Below are 20,727 nucleotides of genomic sequence, written 5' to 3' on the forward strand. Positions count from 1 at the left end.
ACTGGCACACACTGGCAGCAGCACACACCCAGGAGCCCAGTTTAGGCTGGATGCATCAGGCTTGCTGTCTGTGTGTTGTGAAGCCAGCCTGCAGCCACGCAACAAATGTCCCTCATCTTGTGCCTGTACTTCTGCCTAGAATTCACACAATAGGTACATGGCAACCAGAAGAAGTATGTCCGCGTGCATGTGCGGTGGATGGGCCCTCTCCAATCAATAGATATTTGGATCATGAGTGCCCCTGCCCTTGGTATTATCTATAGTGGTTTGGAGACAAGGTCTCCCAGAGTATCATCTTGGAGATTAATAGAGGGAGATGCTGCCTCTTTCTAAGAAAGACTTGGCTTTAAAGCTGTTGAAGAAATAAAATGGGCTGGAGCAGTCAAGGAGCGATAGATAGCCTGGTCTATGAGGCAAGCCAGCACAAGAAAAGACTTGTGAGGACAAAAAAGGTTGTGCAGGAGACTTGTTTTGGTTTGACAGTGATAGTGTGCATGCCAAGCTGTCCCACGGGGCCACGTGTACATGTTTTCTGAGCTTCATAAACATTGCTGTCTGAGTTATCTTACCTCTGGGAGTGCTTTACAGACTGCATGGAGAATGTTGAAGTTCAGATATGTGCTATGAAGAAAGATTTATCTTTTTAAAACTGTGTCAGTTCGATTAGAAATAGTGTATGTGGCTATCTTCTATTAAAAAAAAAGGGAAATTGCTCACATAAAAGCTTAATTACCCATGCAAATGATGACAGGTAATTTGAAGTGGTGTTTTCAGAACGTGATCACTCTTGTATTCCTCCTGTCTCATTTTTTCCCTGCTACCATGCATGCATGTTCATACCTACATGAGCATGTCTCACTTTCCTTGAGAATATGAACTAAAAGGTTGGCTTGTACATTTAAAAAAAAAGAATATTCATGCAATTCAAGTGTCCTTAAACATTGATTGATATTATCATAATATGCACTTATTTTCTAACTGCAACTCAATCCAAAATGGGCTCTCTGGGGTCAGTGAGGAATGTGTACACACACACATGAATTCAGAGGGAAGAAGTGCACCACTTCTGAAGTGCCATTTAGGATTTCAGGGAAACAAAGGCAGGGGGAAGAAAAAGCAGCATGATTTTCTTTTCATTTCCTCAGTAGAGAGAAAAGACACAAAAGTGAAAAGCAGAGAGAGGGTGATGAAGGCTTCTGTTTTCAAGACACTCAGGCACGATTGGGATTATTCACGTTCAAGACATACCAATGTATTAGATGTTGTTGTTTAACCCCACCTGGCAACTAAGCCCCACACAGTCACTCACTCACTCCCCCAAGGTGGGATGGGGGAGAGGATTGGAAGGATAAAAGTGAGAAAACTCGCGGGTTGTGTTTAAGACAGTTTTAATAAGGAAAGCAAAAGCAAAACAAGGAATTAATTTGTCACTTCCCGTCGGCAGGCAGGTTATTCAGTCATCTCCAGGGAAGCAGGGCTCCATCACACGTAATGGTTACTTGGGAAGACAAATGCCCTAACTTCAAACATCCTCCCCTTCCTTCCTTTTCCCGCAGCTTTATATGGCTGAGCATGATGTCATATGCTATGGAATATCCCTTTGGTCAGTAGGGTCAGCTGTCCTAGCTGTGTCTCCTCCCAACTTTTTGTGCACCCCCAGCCTACTCGCTGGTGAGGTGGTGTGAGAAGCAGAGAAGGCCTTGACTCTGTGTAAGCACCGCTCAGCAGAAATGAAAACATCCCTGTATTATCCACACTGTTTTTAGCACAAATACAAAACATTTCCCCCCTACCAACTACTGTGAAGAAAATTAACTCCAGCACAGCAGAATAAATGTGTGCCTTAGTAAAGCTATTTGCTGTTCTGACATCTCTCTTGTTCTGATTTTATTAAATACGTTTTCCTGGGATTGAAAATGGAGCTGTTACATCCAAACTCCCCCTCCCCACCAGTAGAATAAGAGTACATGTAAAAAAAAATTTTTTTATTAAAAATTTTTCAAACCTCCTCTTTTCCAAGCTCCTATGTTTTTGTACTGCCTATATTAAAGTTTAAAGGATATTGAAAAAGTCTAAGTGGGTAGCTTATGCAAGGATGTGAAAGAGAGCCCCAGGAAGAAAGGGCTTTCTTTTCTTGAACTTAGGCACTTTTTTAGGTGAGTGTCCAACTTTTTGGCCTATGACTTGTGTTAACTTAGACTCCCTTGCAACCACTTGTTAAAGTAAAAACTGCATATATTTTCTAAAGAAGGCCATTCAACATGTCTAGAATGCTTTCATTAATTAACAAATTAACATATCAAGGCATGGTTTTCTTTTGTGTATGTAATTTTATTTTCCCTCCTTTTGTTTTTTTTTTTTTTAACTACATCAGCACTAATAAAATGAATTGCTAGCCTGAGACTATTTAGCAAAATGTCAATCCTTTTAATTGTGGTTATTCAGTAGTCATAACAAAAGCTTTGTATCATTAGCAAACATTTGAATTCTCTCTGTCAGATGTTATCAATTCGTCTGTTTGCTCTATTTTGAGATAAGCATGTCAAGATCTAAAGTGTCAAAGGTGAAGATTGTCATTGAAGACTCAGACTGCATCTTGGTAGTCATTCCAAAATATCACTCTGGCAAAGATAAGATTGCTGTTACAATGATAGCTCTTTTCTGCTTTATCCAGTTCTGCTAATACTACCCTCCAAGAAGCTCTTCAGAGGAGCAAGAGCTTATTTCTTTTCAGAGTCTGTCAAAAAGTACCCTGAAAAGCAAAGGCTGCTTTGCTTCCAGAGCCTAAAAGCATTGATGTGAAGTGCTACGTACAATACAATGCTGAAGCTCCAGAAAGGGCTGACAGAGAACTCCTGAGCTAACAAATCCTTGACATTTCTGTAACACAAGAAGTATTTCTTTTGCCTATCCCAGTAAAGAAGTAGAGACATACATACCTGTATATTGTTATTCTACAGAACTGCTGCTTAGATGTGCTTGTCTCTCAGTAAAAGGTTACAAAGAGAAAATGTTGCTTTAAGCACTTTTCTGTACAAGACGAGCATGTGCTATAAGAAAAAAAAATAATTAACTACGTGTGCTATTCATAAAGTATTGTTAAGTTCCTGTGTCTGTTTGATAGCCCAGACTGTTGAAAACAGCTATGGAGCTGTGTCAGTAGGAGAGACTGAGGATGACAATAGGACTATGATTGCTTTATATAAAGGAAAAAAAAAAGGTGCTAGAAAAAAGAAAGGAAAAATACACTGATGGAGACATGGTTGTTTTGCTTTGTACTCACCCTTCTTTCACAGTGATATTCAAGTCTCTGTCTTCATTCCAACATCAACAGAGGGAAGGCCAGAGCTGACTGAGAAGTGGCCTAAGATAAAAGCAAATTTCAAGGTTATTCCATTTGCAAATAATATTGCAGATTAACTCAGCATATATCACAGCTCTATTTAAAAAACAGTAAAAACTGCTATGTCTGCAGTCAAATCTGTATCTGCCTTATTACTGCTGCTGTATTTCAGATAACTGGAGAATACTATGTTTTTAGTTGAGAGAAGGTGATTAAGCATTGCACTTCATGCTAAACAGAATTCAAATAAGAACACAGGTCTGTGCGGGGGGTAGCTAGGTTGCAAAAAGAATGCCAATGAATAGCAGATAATAAAAGATGCATTAGTTAGTCCTTTGGATTGAAAAAAACCAACACAAACAAGCCAGAGAGAAAAGCTCTATTTTAAATTACTGTTGTAAACCAATATATATCTAGGGCCCATGGTTATGGGTGTTGAAGACTGCTGAATGCTGTAAGCAAATAAAATGAACCACAAATTCTTTTTCATTAATTAACTGTTAGCCACACGTTGTGCACATTTCTGAAGTAAAGAGAGTCTGAGTCCAATGTGAGTGATAAATTCCTCACCAGCTTGTCTTTTTCTTGAAAATGAATAAATTATCAGTTAGATCGAACTCATTGCATTAAATATAATTAAATTCCATTAAGTAATTAAGCAGCGAAGCAGAAAGGGAGGCATGAGTGCCAGACTTGTCCTTCACTGCATTTCCTATCTCTACGTACCCAATAGCTCTTTTCTTTCCTTGCCATCCCTTTGAAAACAGTTGAATGTCTTTTCTTTTCATCACCTTCCTTCTCCCTCGTGTCTTTGGGAAGCAAAATGAAAAAAATGCAGGGTAGAATCAGCATTTGTGTTCCCCATCTGTGGACTTGTTAGGGGCATTTTGGGGCAAATGTGTGCTCATGTATATAATATATGTTGTAAATAATCTCAAAGCTGAAGGAAGGATTGTAGTTAGGACTAAGATTTAGCAATGGGACTACAGAGCAATTTCAGTTAAGCTTGTCATCTCATTGAATTAATTTCCAAGAGCCTGAGGCATGAGTGGAGTCTGGAACAGAGCAGTGCAGAGGTTGATTTTGTCTGTCTGTATTCTTGGAATGACAGGAGTGAGAGGCTGATTGATACACCTAGATTAATGGATTATTCATTTTCTGTTCATATAAAGAAAACCCAGAGCTGTATTGATCTGCCTCTTTCTTCTCGTCAGCTTTTTTAAACTGCTTTCTTTACCAACTCTATTTTTGTTGTTGAAACAAAAAAAACCTTGATAATAACTTCAAGATCTAAATAATTTTTATTTCTCCAACGCTAAATAACTGAACTCATGCATTATAAAAATAGCTGCTTTTCAAAATGTTGAATAATTGTGTTATTTCTAGCTGTAATTTTGCAGAAAAATAACATGCATTAATGGAAAATGTTTTGCACAAGTAATATCTCTTAATATTATGGTAGAGGCATGTAACAAATTTAAAGAAATTATTGTGTGTCATTGTAATGGTGGTCATGACAGAAAAGAATTGGAAAGCAGACATTTACAGACAAGAAGACAACACTTTAAGTAAGGAATGTAAAGGTGGCAATTTTATTTTAAAAGTTCATTTTCCTATTTCCAAACAAATAGTTGAATAAGTCAGCATTCATTAAAGTGCTGTTAGCTAATAATGTATTTCTCAACTGAAGTGGAACTGTAATGACTGAGGGCTGGGTAAAAAAATTTAAAAAAAGTGTCCCAAACCCTCTTGCCTTAAAATCATGTGATTGAATTGAAAATGTCACTGGAAATCTGGCAAGCCAAGGGCTGTTGGGTTACTCCACTCAAAATATTGTACAAAATGAAATTGCAGTTATGTAACACCAAACTGCACCGGCTGCTACATATGAGACCTTCAGAACATCTGTGTTGGGCATTGCTCCATCTCAAGATGGAGGGATTCCTGCCTGCCAAACAAAGCTGGCAAGACAGTTGGAAATCATCCTGATTATGTTAATCAAGCGACATTTTAATCTTGCTTGGAGGAACAGATTTAGGCTTTCTTTTATATTGTTTAAATGTGATACTGTGTGCATAAGTAGCATTTCAACTATTCAGTGAGAAAACTTTATCATAGTTTACCATTAGTAACTTGGTGGTGCCCAGCTCAAACAAGCATGTTAAATTACTTGACATGTAATGCAGGAACTTGCACTACATAAATACAAATGTTTTTCTCATCTGGCTAGTAATAGACATTGGGCTAAGTAATAAGATTGGCCTTTCATTGATAAAGAAGATTTCAAAGCATAGGTGACAAAGCTTTTGCTGGTTGGCCCTGGAGAATGTGGCAGGTAACGTAATACTGCTGCTTTTCCATGTTCTTTACTGTAAAATTAAATTAAAAGTAATCGAAAATAGATGCTGATTATTGTTGCATGGTGGCAGGGATGCTTATTAATCTCCAGTGACAACAGAGACAATCCCCATATTTTCCTATTCTCATTCACAGTTGCAAACTGAAAGAGAGTAATGAAGATGTGTTGCTCTGCAGCAAGATGTAGACTGTGTTATGTATGCATTTATATGAATATTTGTGTTTATTTTCATTTAGTTTGGTTATGGTCCTTATGTACTCAGTTATCTCTATAAACAATAATACTTACTCTGCTGTTTGTATGTATTTTTATATTCCCTGATTGTTTCTGTTGTCACTTATACCTGTGTAATCTCTTCTTAAGGTCAATGTAAAGAAGCTTAATTGTGAACAAAATTTAATTGTTGTTTTCAGTTGAGGAGAACACCCTTCTCAGAGGGTAATTGCAATAGCAAGCTTGTCATTGTACCACATGTCCTGGAAATGAAATAGCTATATTTCATGCCAAAGAGATACTATTGAAATGTTGTGGTAGAATTCTTACCAAATAATATTATGAGTTGTAGCAAAATTTCACCAGATAACAAAATGTAAATCTAAATAGGCAGAATGTGGTTATTTCCTCCTGTAGCAAAAATGCTTTTTCTTTTACAAAGTATGGTGAAATGTTTCTGGAAAGTGGGAAGACATTTTTAGATGTCTTTTAAAAATAGCAGTTTTTTCAGGGCTAGTTGTGATATTATGTATATCATTTTTGTACCATGCTTTGAAGATATAAAATTTGATAGTATTGTCATATATGTGTAAACCCAGCTGTAATGGTTTAAAATCATTGTGTTCCATAAATGTTTACCAGCAAGCCCATCAGCTGAGACCCAGTAGCTGATCTTGTGAACCATGTAGTGAGTTACTTCACCTCATTTGAGAAGCCAATAACAAAATGCTAAGGTGTGATAATGAGTATGTGAGAGTCAGTAATATCTCATGTGCAATGGTTTGCTTTGGAAGTGAAGGTAGGACAGTGCTGACCGCATGATATATGTACTCAGTGTCTTGTATCTTACCAGAAAACATAATAGGTCTGGCTAGGAGCATTTTGCATCTCTGTAGGTAAGAACTGCATTACTTGTCTTTCCTGGCTTCTTTTAGTTCCCAGTCATTTCTAGGCTGAACAGAGTAAATAGTTTAAAAAACAACAATAAAAAAAAGAAAGAGAGGAAGGAAAGAGAGGTGTATTGCCTGAGAAGACAATGTATTTGTGCAGTTACGTCACGCATGGGTAGTACTTGGTATGTTTTGAACCATGATGCTGATATTTTATATAAGCAGTGTAATGATTGGTCATTCATTACTTATGTATTTTTAAAAGTAATATTGAATTATAAGTTGCTATCTTTAATTACTTTTTTTTTTTTTAAAAGAGTGTTCATATTTTGGAGCGGAAGGCTTCTTCGGGGAGCACAGACCCTTCTTTAAGCAAACAGTTCCTTGAAAGTGACTCTATCTCTCTATCCAAGGTAAGCAAAAGCATGGGCTGTAACCTGGGTGATGTGTTTCCCTCTGTAGTTACAAAGTAGTTTGGGATATTGTTTTGTGTGATTCTACCATTAAGTATATTGTGAGTCTGCCCTGGAGCTTCCTATTTCCCAGCTGAGGTGTCAGAGGGGCCAGTTATCTTTAGTGGATGTTGTATTAACAAAATTAAGAATTTGGATGGTGGTGGTGATCTGGTTTTTTTTGCCCATGGATGACCTCCAGGAACAATCTCAGAGTATGGGGCTAGAAGGGACTTTCAGAAATGATCCAGTCCTAACATCTTATTAAGGTAGAGCAAATCATATCCAAGTCCAAAAGTACTGCTAATCAGTAATGATTAATTTAAAAAATATGTCCTAATGACATTCCTTGTGAGTGGTTTCTTAAAGGTTGAAATTTAAAATCTCTTGCTGAGAACTTCTTTCCTGAAGCAGAGAAATGGATAGAACTGTAGAGGTAACACCACCAGTTCCTGAAAGGTGCAGCCTTGTGTGTGTTGCTTTGCAGTCAACTTCTTCCTGGCTTAATTTCTCAGTTTTGGAATAACTGATTCCAAATAATTCTAATTCCACATAAAGAAGGATTCATTTTAAGATACTTATATTAAAAAATAAGATTTTTACTGAAAAGGTGAGGATGCTGTGTTGGAATATTTGGTGGGAAAAAAAAAATCTGAAATTAAATGTCCTCTCAAAGAAACCACCCCTGTAGCACTCCTGCTACCAAAACCTTGCCACACAAACCCATTACAGAATTGCAGAAGTCCTAAAGTGCTAATGCTGTACTTCTGAATTGGCATTGCATGAAGACCTTTCAAGCATATCACTTTCAGTCTGTTTTTCCCCTGTTTCTGGCTGCTCTTGCATAGTGTCCCTTGTACTGGGTGTATCTCATCACACCAAACCTGTGGGATGAGGCATAGTTAGGAGTGTTAGGATGGTTTTAAGGACAGTTTGTAGCACTAGTGCAGCAGAAGATGGGTATCCACATTGCACTGAATAATTGTTTGGTTTGTCCTTCTGTATCAAGCCTTTTGTTTAAATTAATAGCTATATATGTGATTGTGTGATTTCTAGTTGAGAAGTAATCAATAGTGATGTTATCTAGTAGATAAAAGACTTACGCCTGCAGCTGATCTTCTAAAGGAGAAATCAATATGATAAAGAATCAGTTGGCAGAGTTGTGGAGAGAGATTCTCTGCTTGCCCCAGAGGACTCATAGTTTAACTTGCCCCCCTCAAGTGCCAAGTGCTTCTCTGTAGGGACTTCCCTTCACAGTAGTGGAAATAGAATATCCAAGCAAAACACAGGAAGTAAAAAAGGTGGGTTTTGAGCATGGCATTTACAGGTACTGGGATAATTCCAGTTTATAGTTATGCAGGAAAAACAAAACTATTTCTATTAAAATTTACTGCAGTATGTATTACTTGTGATAGAGCTTTTCACCCTTCTCAAAATAACAAGACCTTATTGAAAATTTTAGATTTGAAATTTGCTGTTACTTTTGAAATCTTATTTTCATAATGGTAATGTTAAAGTTATCACGGCTGTGTAACTTACTTGGAGATGTTACAAAAGACTAACGGTGGCTTTGAACAATTTTGTTGGAAATGGAGGAGACAATTTTTTTTTCCCCTTTAAATGTTTGATGCGGTATGACCTCCTTTCTGTCTCCATAACTTTTCATAACATTGCTGGGAGTTGTGACAGATCAGCTGAGAAGATGCAAGTTTGCAACTTTGTAGGATACAATTAGTGAAATAGCTTTAATGAGCAGGCAATAGGAGATTTTTAAATTGATAGAGAATTTTGTTGATTACAGCAGTAGCAAGAGGACAGAAATAAAGGCATGATTCCTTTTTTTCTCTTTAAAAATATTGTTCTTTAGCATTTCACTATGGTACATGATAAGCCTGGCTTGAGTTGTACAAGTGGTCGTGCATAAGAAGTGGTATGTACAAGAAATACTCTTTAATTGGCTCCCTGAAGGGCATACAGCTGATTGTGTCTGAAATGATACAGTTCCTATTTTTTTCTCTAGGGAGAAAATTAGTTAGCTTTCCTATAAATTTCTCATAAAGCAGTGAAATTGAATTCAGGAAAAAAAAATTCCCTTTTGCAAATTTCTAAAGATGCAGTTAGTTTGTGAAACTGTCATAAAAAACCTTTGGAGACAAGAGCTGTCTACGCTCAAAACCAACAACAAACCAACCTCTTCTGCCTGTTTTTCTGATTTTAAAGATAAATTAGAGTATCCAGAGTCAATGCAGCTTGTACTTTAAAGATGATAAAATTTACAATTTTTTATGATCAGGGAACACCACAAAGGGTACTGTTAATATATGCCTCTACAGTATGGTTTCTTCCTCATCTAATCTCATGATCCTATCATTTTATGCAGAAGGAATACTCTGAGTAAAAGCACATTTTTAACATGCAGATTCTGCCCATACCCCACGTGCAAAATCTTTTCAGTCCTTGTGGTTCTTATAGTGCAAGTGCTAATTTGTGGGGCGCCTTCTGGATAAACTTAACAGGTGGACAGAGCCACCTGCACTTTCACACCGTTACCTCCAGTGACAGCCCTGATCTATCTTATATGTAGTTCAGCCACAATTTGATCCAGTTTTCATGTATTTGGGTGTATTTATTTCATTGAGATGCAGTATTTATTTCATTGGGATGCAGTCCTTCTTGTGAACAGAATGTTGACAACCATCCTCAGATTGTCATTCAGTTAATGTCAGACTTTTTAGAAAGCTTCAACTTCTTTTTAGTTACCTGGTAAAGGTTAGACTTCCAAAACCATTCATATTCAGTAGTTTTATATGAGGTACAGCCAGACATAATACAGTGACCATGTAGTTCCGTACCTAAATAGGCTCATTTAAAAGCCTAGCCTTCCTTTACTCTTTGTCTTGCACAGGAGAATGACTTATGTCTTGCCACATGTAAGTGCAATTTTTCATCATGTGTGTGCACAGTTAATTAATCAATGTGTCTTCATACTTTTTCACCAGGAACCTGACAGCTGGGAAATCATAGAGGGTCTGAAAATAGGCCAGACCAATGTCCAGAAGCCAGACAAACATGAAGGTTTCATGCTGAAAAAGAGAAAATGGCCTTTAAAAGGTTGGCACAAGGTAAATGTCTCATAAAACAGTCAAAAGATTATTACCGCTTTTTATGAGTTGGGATTTGTTGTCTAGAGGAAATCAGGATGTCAAATAAATGCCAAGGATTTTGGTGTATGACTTTTTCTTCAAGTTGTGTAAAGAATTAGTTTGCACACACAGCTCATGGCTTCCAAATCACAGTGCCTGCTGCCTAATATTGTATTCAAAATCCAGGTGAAAGTTGTAAATAATGCAGAAGATGCTGCATTATGGTTTTAAGAGATTTAATCAATATCCCTTTTGTTCTTTCCAATATATTATTACAAAATAGAGTCATGTACTGGAAGATTGCATTGAGTTTACATTAAAGTACACAGGACTTCATGATAGCAGAGGGGAGCTGAGGGGTTTTTGCATGGACCCAGGGTGTTCATAGAGGAGAGCATTCCCCTTCAGGTGTGCTGACTGGGCATATTTGCTCAGCTTTGTCCCTGAATTTTGTTTGTCTTCTTGATTGCAGTCTTCTGTGTATGCATGTAATGGGACTATGCACTTTCGCCGTTAGATGTCTCAATTTAAAAAAAAAAACAAACAAAAAACACCCCAAAACTCAACCTCAAATCTCCTGTTTGTATTTAGTTAATTTGAGGCATTTCTCTGTGAATAATTCTACCTTTTGTTAGCCTTAAACCTTGTGTTCATAAACCCTTTTGTCCGTATTTTATACCATGATGATTACATCTTTTCCCCTTTTTTAGCAACAAGATGTGTGGTATTGACATTCACACATCTTTGTAGCTGAGTGTACTTGAAGCAGGATAATTTTCTAGGACAGTATGCATTTTACTGCAAAGGATAGTGAAACCTTTTGTTATACATGGCATTTTTTCTGGGAAAGCATTATGTTTGTTTTGTTGTTAAACAAGGTGGGACTTACTCAGGTCTGCATCCAAATGCAGTCCATACTGGTATAAATTACACTTTTTCCTGATTTCTCTGTTCTTTCTGAATGTCATACAAACTTACATATGCCTGCCAGCCTTTTTTATGCATGCCCGTCTACCTCAGATTTCTTTGTTTTGTTTTAACTAGAGTTTGTAGTTTCAGCAACCAAATACATATGCACTACTTGAATTTAATCTGGGGGGATTAAAGGATTTCAAACTGACATACCTGAAACCCTGAAAGAACAGAAAAGGAGAGTTTATTTAAAAGAAGACCCACAAACAAGCACACCAAAAATCCCCCAAACAAACCCCCAACAAACCACACCACCCCCCCAAAAAACCACAAAACAATTAATCAGATGTATAAGAACACATGGAATAACCTCTTGCTTCCACTTCTTTAAAATATATTATGTTAATGTCTTGTTTCTTGGACAGTGTCTGTTTTGGTAAGGAACTTTATAGATGAGCAAGAGGAGTCCAACTTTTACAGTTCTATAAAGGAGATCAGTACTGATGATCTGTTTTTCATGCTAACTTCAGAGCAGTTACCTGTGTAAATAGTTTTTCATGTGATTAAGAGTTTCATAGTTCAGCATCCCTGTCTACTTTGCCTTACATTTCACCTAAGTATCTATGCTGAACTTACGTTTCAAAACTGTGGATTGGGTAATAAGTTTTTTTTTTTCCAACTGCTGCCTCGATATCCTGCAGTTTCTGTAACAATACTTTGTGCTGAGAGCCCAGTGAGGAATTCCAGAGACAGTCATTGTAGCATGTGCTGTTTTAATGTTCTGCTAGCAAAGCCGTAGCATCCTCTGTCTATTGAACGTTGCATGTCATATTCTGACAGATCTGAATGTACTTTAGTAGCATACCACATATAATGTATACAACTTGGAGAGTAGCTTATCATTCTCTGAAGTGCAGTATACTTTGGAATGAAATATGAAGAAAGGTCATTTTCTTTTGTGTGTGGACCTCAGAGCGGCAGAACAATATGAAATTAATATCATGTTCTTGCAAAGTCCATTAACACAACCAAAACCCCTCCTGTTATTTTGACATCTTATTCTAGGAGTTACATCTCCAGGAAAGCACTGTTTTCTTGCCCTGCATGAGATATTGGTACCATCTGTTGTGTGACTGACATAATTTCCAGAACCATCTTCAGGAGATATTTTCTACCATCTAACTACTGACCCTGCTCATAGTGTTGATTTAACAGGTTCACACCATGAAAACATTGTCCTTGCCTTCCATGTCAGACAGCTTAGAGAGTCTAAAATAATATTTTGCTGTGTTCGAGATTTTTAATATAGATTAGTTAGGTTAGACTCTAAAAACATGAATTAGTTTTTGTTAATTAGCATCTTTTGAAAGTTAGTGGTGGTAAACATAAATTAGTGAATCTCATTTCAAGTGTAGGTTTCCTGCTAGGCTGTATCTTTATGCTGTGTGCCAAAGACTATGCTAACTTTTTTGCAATGCAGCTTGAGTGGTCTGGTACACAGAAGCTAGGGCAACTTTAATTGCAGGAGAAACACATTGTGAATAGGAGATACTATTCTCTGCTGTAAGTAAGAGCCACTCAGCAAAATAAAGGTGTAGCAATGGCACAGATAGGCATCATCAAGTTAGCCTAGCCCTGGTAAGTATGTCAATGAAGATACAGTGGCTCACACCATATCAATGACTAGCACCGAAAACATAAGCCCTCCCATGACCTGGGCATGGTGCTGGGAATGTTGTATTATTTACACTTGTACTAAAACCTGTATTAGCTAGAGTACATTTGGATGGTAGAGCAGTATCTCACAGCCTGCATTTTTTTCCCAGCTGGAGATCAAGGAGACCACAAGAACATCCATGTGTGGGTCTTCCTTTTGGGATGTATATCTTGGACTAGGGAAAATGTTTTGGTTTCTGGGTAGGGAATGTAGTTGTTAATTTGAAATGTGAACAGCTTCTGTGGGAAGAAAAACATGAAGAAAATGAAGACGACAGACATAACTCTTTCGGCCTACAGTGTCTTTCTTATAGAGTTTATTGAATTGGGTGGAAAACTGAAAAAATGCCCTTCATTGTCAAGGTTTGTTAAGTTAAACCTAGAAGATAATGTTGAAGAAAGGAATCTAGTTTTTCTTGCTTAGAAGATAATTGTTGTCAAAAAACAAGCAAGAAAATGATTCAATACTGTATTTATCCTCTCTTTCCAACCCACAAGCAATCCTTAATTGCTACAGAGTAATCCTTTTCTTTTGTAGATAAATTATTGTACATGGTTTAAATGGCGTCTGCTCCTTAAGAAAGAATTATTTTTTCTTTTTTTTTTTTCTTTCAGAGGTTTTTTGTCCTGGATAATGGCATGTTGAAATATTCAAAGTCACCAGTTGATGTAAGTAAAGTTGATGACCAATTTAAAATTTGTATTGGAATTCGGCCTGACAGGGTGATTAAATCTTGTACTCACTCTAGTCATATTTGTGACAGTGCACACGTGAAAATTGTTGGTGGATTCAAAAAGAGATCTGTATATGGAAAGCATGTAAGGTTTTGGTTGAGTTCTGTCCTCAAGAATTCTACCTTTTCTTACTTCTATGGAAATAAAAGTACGTTACTTAGCTTATTTAATGAAGGTGCTTGAGAGATTAGCTTGACCATGTGTTTTTCTTTTTGAATTTTTATGTCAGTCAGAGCTGATTATTCTGAGCTACGTGGATAGGACAGAGAAGTGATTACAATGTACTCAAGAGATATAAAGGGGAGCATTAAATCAGTTAGATCTGATACCAATAACTATCAAGTGGTAGCATCAGGGAGCCGAGTACTGTCTAATTTTCTCTGCTTCTCACTTACGTGTAGCTGTGTACTGGTGTGAAGAAACACACCTTAACTTTGGAGTTGGCTTTGCACCAAGCATTTCTTGTGAAATACATTTCTGTCTATACTAAATATAGTACGTGGTTAGTCTGACTACCGGTTTTATTTTTTAATATGTCTTTATATTAAAATGTTCATAAAATGGGAAACCATTTCAGCACCAGATATTTTTCTGTTAAATATAGTGGAGAATTGCACGATACTACCCATTTCTTACCCTGCTTTTTGATTTTAGATACAGAAAGGCAAAGTCCATGGAAGCATTGATGTTGGTTTATCAGTTATGTCTATAAAAAAGAAGGCTCGTAGAATAGACCTGGACACAGAAGAACACATCTATCATTTGAAGGTAAAAAGTGGTGCGAATACTTACCCTCTTTTCATGCACAGTGGAAGTAACTAAAACTGTAAAGGATGTGCATAAAAGTAGTATTTTGAATGCTTTCTTAATAGCTAATTTGTTTCCAGGTGAAGTCCCAGGATTCATTTGATGCATGGGTTTCAAAATTACGCCACCACCGGCTCTACCGTCAGAATGAGATTGTGAGATCTCCGAGAGATGCTAGCTTTCATATATTCCCTTCAGCCTCTACTACAGAGTCTTCACCAGCTGCTAATGTGTTGGATGGAAAGGTATGTAGTGTTCTTTTGTTGAAAACTCATGCCTGCTGGGCTTGCTCATGGGTGTTTCAGTAGGCTCTGCTTCTAATGCCAATAGAGAGGAGTTTCCACTGTGGGAACCAGTGGCCAGCAAAAAGCTGTGAGTGTGTGCAGCTGAAATACTGTCTAATTTAGTCTTACTGCAGCCTTTGTTAATGGGCTGCTGTAGAGATCTTGCAAAGAATTCACCATCCCTAAAACAATTTGCACTTGCCTTCGTCATCAGGGATAAATCTGTCTCTTTACTGTTTGATAATGTTTTTCCTCTTAAACAACAGCTTTTCTAACTGGTGGTTAGCAAACACAGTTTGCTTATGAGGTTCTTGGTTTGGTTCTCCAACATGCTCTTCAGAAAAATCTGCATCTTGGGGGATCTATATAGTCAAATCACAGATGTCACTGATATCACAATGCCTATTTTCTTTTCTTATCCTGAAGTAGTATGGTGATTACACTGACTGTCCAAAGTAGCAACAGTAAATTTAAGCATTTTATTATGCCTTAGGTGCAACAAAATAGCTTCCCCTGGCAGTCTCCTATACCTTGTAGTAACAGCCTTCCTGCCACCTGCACTACTGGTCAGAGTAAAGTAGCAGCCTGGTTGCAGGACTCTGAAGAGATGGACAGATGTGCAGAAGGTTAGTCTTTACCTTTGCATGCCTTGTTCTTTCAGTGAAACTTCTTGTTGATATAAAGTAAGAAACAGTCAATAAAGTGGTTAAGTTGCATCTTTACATGCACATGAAGTAGCTCTTCAGGTAATTAGATGCTTGTGGTGTGAACTTCCCTCTCTGCATGTTCTCAGATGTTGCTTTTGAAATTTATCTTAATAATCCATATTATCTTAATGGATATCATTGTTAAAATATGATCAACTTTTGTGGTCCAGACTTGCTGCTGACTCCTATGGAAATAACAAGTGCTCAACATCTCTAAAAATAAAGCTTTTACTTAGATGGCCTTAATACTGAAGATTTGGATATTTGACATCTATAATGCAATAAAGTGCCAACGATAGACATCATGGCAAAAAAAAAGTCCGAACTGAAGCAGCTAATGTATTTTTGTTTTATATCCATTAGATCTTGCTCATTGTCAGTCAAACCTTGTGGAACTCAGTAAACTTCTTCAAAATTTAGAAATACTACAGAGAACTCAGTCAGCACCAAATTTCACAGACATGCAGGTAAATATGCTTGAACATAAATCACACTGAAACAATTTGTTCTTTCTGTTAAGGGAAATACAGAGATGTTGTTTGTTAACTCAGAATGGTTTTCCAAAATCACAGTAACTCTTGAATGAAAGGTTTGTCTTGTATGTTTATTTTAATAATGTGTAATAATGTTTCATATGTAGACAAATATTTAAGACATTTAGTTAAATAGGACAAATCAAATTATAAAGTCATTTGCAAAGCAAAACTGAGAACTGTTACAATAGAAATACATGTGTACATTGAAATTGTATTTAAGAAATTTTTATTGTGCTAAGATATCATTTTAAGTTTTTAAGGAATGGAGACCCAAAGACCCTCAAAGATGAAGTTGCATGCTCTAGAAAGAGGGCACAGTACAAAGGTCCCAAGAGTTGGACCATTTCCCAGTTCAGGGTGAGTTTTCCTCTTGACCACAAGAAAGCAACAGCAGATCCTAAATCCTAAATACTTTTTTCCTTTTTCATTTAGTCCCCTTGAGTACACAAATCTCCCAGTGTTGTTGGTACATTGGGAAGTCTAGTTCCAATGACATAACAAGACTTATCGTTGATTTCAGGAAGAGGTGAACTCTACATTTCTCTGAGTAGTACCAGAATAGAAATCCATGAGGATTTCAACATCTGGTCCTAAATATCGTGTGCTCATGAAGAAAGTGTACCATTAGTTTTGCTAAATGAGCTAGATATACCATGTGTTTGTAGAAGTGTATGAATAGCTAAGCTGGTCACTACTGAAGTTGCGGGCCCCCGCAGTGGCATTCTTCTTCTTACTTTCTAATTTGTAGATGTCTAATGCTAGAATTCTTTACTAACTTGCTCTACTGTCTGTGTTGCTTGTGTCAACTTAATAGTACTTTGTCGCTTTTAACTATTTGTGTAATATAGGCTAACTGTGTAGATATTTCAAAGAAAGACAAGCGGGTCACAAGACGATGGAGAACAAAAAGTGTCAGCAAAGATGCAAAAATTCAACTTCAGGTACTGAATGCACAATGTTTTACTTTTCACTGTACTTTTAGGTTAACTTTTAAGCATGAAATGATATATTAGATGAAAATAAGAAGTAAGGTACTGTCTCCTATGTTCCTAATGAAGTAAATTAAATCTGAGTTTGTTGTTTAAAACCTAGAGAAGATAGTGAGAAAAGTATTGTTTTTACTTTCATTCATATGAAAACATTGCCATCTAGGGAAAGGAGTGGGATCTGAATACTAGTCAATTAAGGTGCAAAAAAGGCAATATGCATGCAGCACATGGAAATACTGGTGTTCTATCTCAAACTTGCCAAGGGCAGTTGAACAGGTGACATCAAGCTAAAAGCAGAAAACATGACTGAAATACTAAACACACCAGTTGTCTTTGTCAATACCTATACTAGGGAAGTTACCGATGAGAAGTATTCTTACAAGCCTTCTCTTATGCAGAAGGCTACTATGGAAACAAACTGAATAAACCAAAGAATAGGTTACGTGAAGAAAGAATTTATCCTGTCCTGCCTTAGAGCTGGGAAGTAAAAGCACAGAAATAAGCATTATATGCTTGTATTACTGCTAGATCCACGGTGTCTTACTGTGTTTTGTCAGAAGTAGTTGTGTGTTTTGAGGCCTAATCCAAAACCTAATCTTTTTTTATAATTGGGCAACTGATAATGAAGACTATATTAAACTGACTTCAAGAGCTAACAATCACCACTGTGCTGTCTGCTACAGAATAAATAAATGTCAGCAACTTTTGATCCGTTTATATTCCTTGAAGTTCATGCAAACTTTGAAAGCCTTTAATATGTCCCCTAGAGGCACAACTGTGACTCGTTTAAGATTAATAATCTTAAGGAAAGAAGAAATTGTAGTTACATCAGCTTTCTCATTGCAGCTGTTGTAGGTGATTTTTCTGTCTACCTGTTATACCAGATAAATTACAATAGGTTGAACAATGAAGCTTGTTAGGATTAAAAAAGGAATTTTGATGATTGATGTTATGTCCTATTACCTATGTTTGAAGGATCACTGTGTCTATGCGGTGCTGAATAACATAGGCAAACAAACATATCAGGAAAATGGATGCAAGTACTTGGTGCCTGTGAAGAGACAGTCTCAACACCGCATGTTCTTCTTTCATGCCTCAGTGGTCTCAGAAATTTCTCTCCACAAAAATTTTGAAAAAATTATGAAAGCAGTCAATGTATGATTATCTAGAGTGGGTCATGATGAATTATGAGCTGTTCCTGTGTTGCCTGCACTTTGCCAAAGTGACAGTGGTATGGGCTTCTGTGATTTTGGCATCTGACTCTCAAACTGCTGTTTGTGGCTTGGAAGGAGTTGTGCCTCAGCTCCTGAAATTCTCAAATACGGTTAGTTTGCAGGTTTCCCTGAGAGAGTTTGTGTGCATAGTGCTGCTCTACATGTGTCTGTCACTTCTGGGTCAATAATGAACTCTGCCTAACCTGGGTCAGCATTAACTCCTGTCAAGATTAACACTGGAAATGTAAAGCTTATTTTGTTAGACCAAAGCATTAAGTTATTGATGACTGATTTATAAATTAATTGGCAGTGAAACAGAAACAATGAAATTATTCTAAATTATATGGAAGATGAAGACTCCTTTTTGGCTGCTCCACTATCTTCCCTAGTCTGATGGGCTCAACACATTGTTTATTCTTCCAAGGGCTGTCCTGTCCCATGAATGGTCTAAAGCTGTGATCTGTGGAAGATGGCCTCACTCTGACTCATTGTCTTATTCCTAATTTGCTCATGTTGCCCTTCCACTGAAACGTGGATTTCCTCCCATGACTAGATGCTTTTTAAGCTTACAGTCCCATTTTGTTTTTCTGTTAGCCACTCCTTCTAGCTTCATTGGCTTTCCTTATAGGTAATTTTTTCAAGACTGCTCTAATGCTTTATAACTGTTTATCAGGGCATCCACTACTGAGAATCACTGTCTAATCTGTGATCGTTTCTTCATGGTGCCTACACATGGTTTGCTATTAAATGGTTGACATTTGGTACTAAGAAAACTTCTGTTATCCTTTTCCTTTCCCCATGCCTCTAATTAGTTTTAGGGGATAATGCTAATACTAACATACTAACTTTAAGCTAGTTGCACTTCAAATGGAATTAATAGTGTTTGCACCTATTTATTTTAGAATGAGCAGTTGTTAACTACCATCAAAAGACCCTCTGATAGGATGTTGAGAGCCATCCTTCTGGGGAGCATAACAATTAGGGAGGTCTATGTATACGTGTCTTGTTCATGAGTGATGGGGACCAAGGGTGTAATTTTTACTATCTCAGCATCTGCTGTGTAAGATGCAAGGAAAGAATTCTTCCATTCAGATTTTGTATTGTACTTGTTACTAGTTTTTTTGTTAATAAGATAGCTTTTGTTGTATTCATGCTAACACATTCTGCAATATGAGTGCTAGGTGTATAATGTGCTTAAAACATACTTTTTCTTGTAAGAAAAGCTGCTTTCTTTGTTTCTCAGAAATATATATTTACCCATTAGGTATACCAGTTCTGTATGCAGCTAACTTTGCCCACACAACTAATCCCAGTGACTAGAGTAGGGTTACTCCCCGAAGTAAAATTCAGCGTAGGATGTGTGATATGTTTGCATGTTTGGGGGTTTAGTATTGCTAAATTATTTAGAATTAACAGTTTAATTTACAGGCCTTTACTCAAGTGTAATACATAGACTGCTTCTCTGAAGCAAGATTGCTTTTATGAAAGACGTTCATTTTATTTTTAAAAAGCCTATTTAAAGTTTTATGATAATGGCCTGCAACAGCAGGTTAGTTGGCCTGTATTCATTCGTTTTACAAATGATGCTTTTGTAGAAAAACTGAGTTGTGGTTTGTTTTTTTTTTTCCCCTCTTCTTTGGGTAAAACAACAGTTTGTCATTCTCGTGACAATCTAAAGGTATTCAAAAGAAGAAAGTTATTACTGAAAAGCAATAAAATGGACTAACGTTGATGTGATTTCCCTCAAAAGCTCAGAGTTGTTAAGTTCCAAAGTTCCAAGACTGATTATTTTTTTTTTTTCTCTTTTTTCCCCTCAGAGGGAGTAGTTTATAATAGAGAACTATATAGTATGGAGGAACCTGAAAAGTCATCTTGCTCTACTGAGGCTTTCAGCTCAGAAATGAAACCAGACCCAAAGACTGACTTATTACCTTTTCCCTTAAATATTTCTTTATATGGTAACTCAGATTATGACCTCACTTTCTGTTGTGTTGGGGAGAGTTTGTGGTTCTGCAGAGCATGTTGTTCCCATTTTAATAATGTATACCTGCATTTATAATCTTGCAGGTGTATATATATCTGTGCATATCTCTCTCTGTACATATATATATTTATATATGTCACTACTAGTTAAACAAGAATGTTCTTCCAAACTCTTGTTCACAGGATAGACATACTTCTGTAGAGTACAAAGACCTTTACATTATTCATATGATGCATTCTCTGCTTTAACAAAGTTTGTACTCTATATTTTAGCAGTTATGTACATGTTTTTTAATGTAAGAATTTTATAAAATATTACAAAGCAAGGCTTCTCGTACTGTGATCATTAGACAACCTTTCCATTGTCAGTAGCACTGCCTCTAGTATCAGCCAGAGGGTGAAGGGTATGGCCATTCTCAGACGCAGAAGCCCTACCAGCAGGAA

General features: G+C 36.9%; 1 protein-coding gene across 4 annotated transcripts in view; it reads left to right on the forward strand.

Moving 5' to 3' along the window:
- The window catches only part of OSBPL6 (oxysterol binding protein-like 6), a 50,460-nt gene that overhangs the window by 7,692 nt on the left and 22,041 nt on the right, over window positions 1-20,727 (forward strand). For 3 of the 4 annotated variants that reach the window (XM_010286815.1, XM_010286816.1, XM_010286819.1), the window contains exons 2-9: window positions 7,123-7,218; window positions 10,257-10,379; window positions 13,644-13,697; window positions 14,418-14,531; window positions 14,651-14,815; window positions 15,348-15,480; window positions 15,925-16,028; window positions 16,946-17,038. In XM_010286815.1, coding sequence (XP_010285117.1) covers window positions 7,123-7,218; window positions 10,257-10,379; window positions 13,644-13,697; window positions 14,418-14,531; window positions 14,651-14,815; window positions 15,348-15,480; window positions 15,925-16,028; window positions 16,946-17,038 — 882 coding nt within the window. The remainder of the gene's footprint in view (window positions 1-7,122; window positions 7,219-10,256; window positions 10,380-13,643; window positions 13,698-14,417; window positions 14,532-14,650; window positions 14,816-15,347; window positions 15,481-15,924; window positions 16,029-16,945; window positions 17,039-20,727) is intronic. The other variant, XM_010286818.1, reaches the window with a different exon arrangement.

This window comes from Phaethon lepturus, unplaced genomic scaffold (assembly GCF_000687285.1).
Source record: "Phaethon lepturus isolate BGI_N335 unplaced genomic scaffold, ASM68728v1 scaffold13735, whole genome shotgun sequence".
In the NCBI taxonomy this organism is placed as follows: domain Eukaryota; kingdom Metazoa; phylum Chordata; class Aves; order Phaethontiformes; family Phaethontidae; genus Phaethon; species Phaethon lepturus.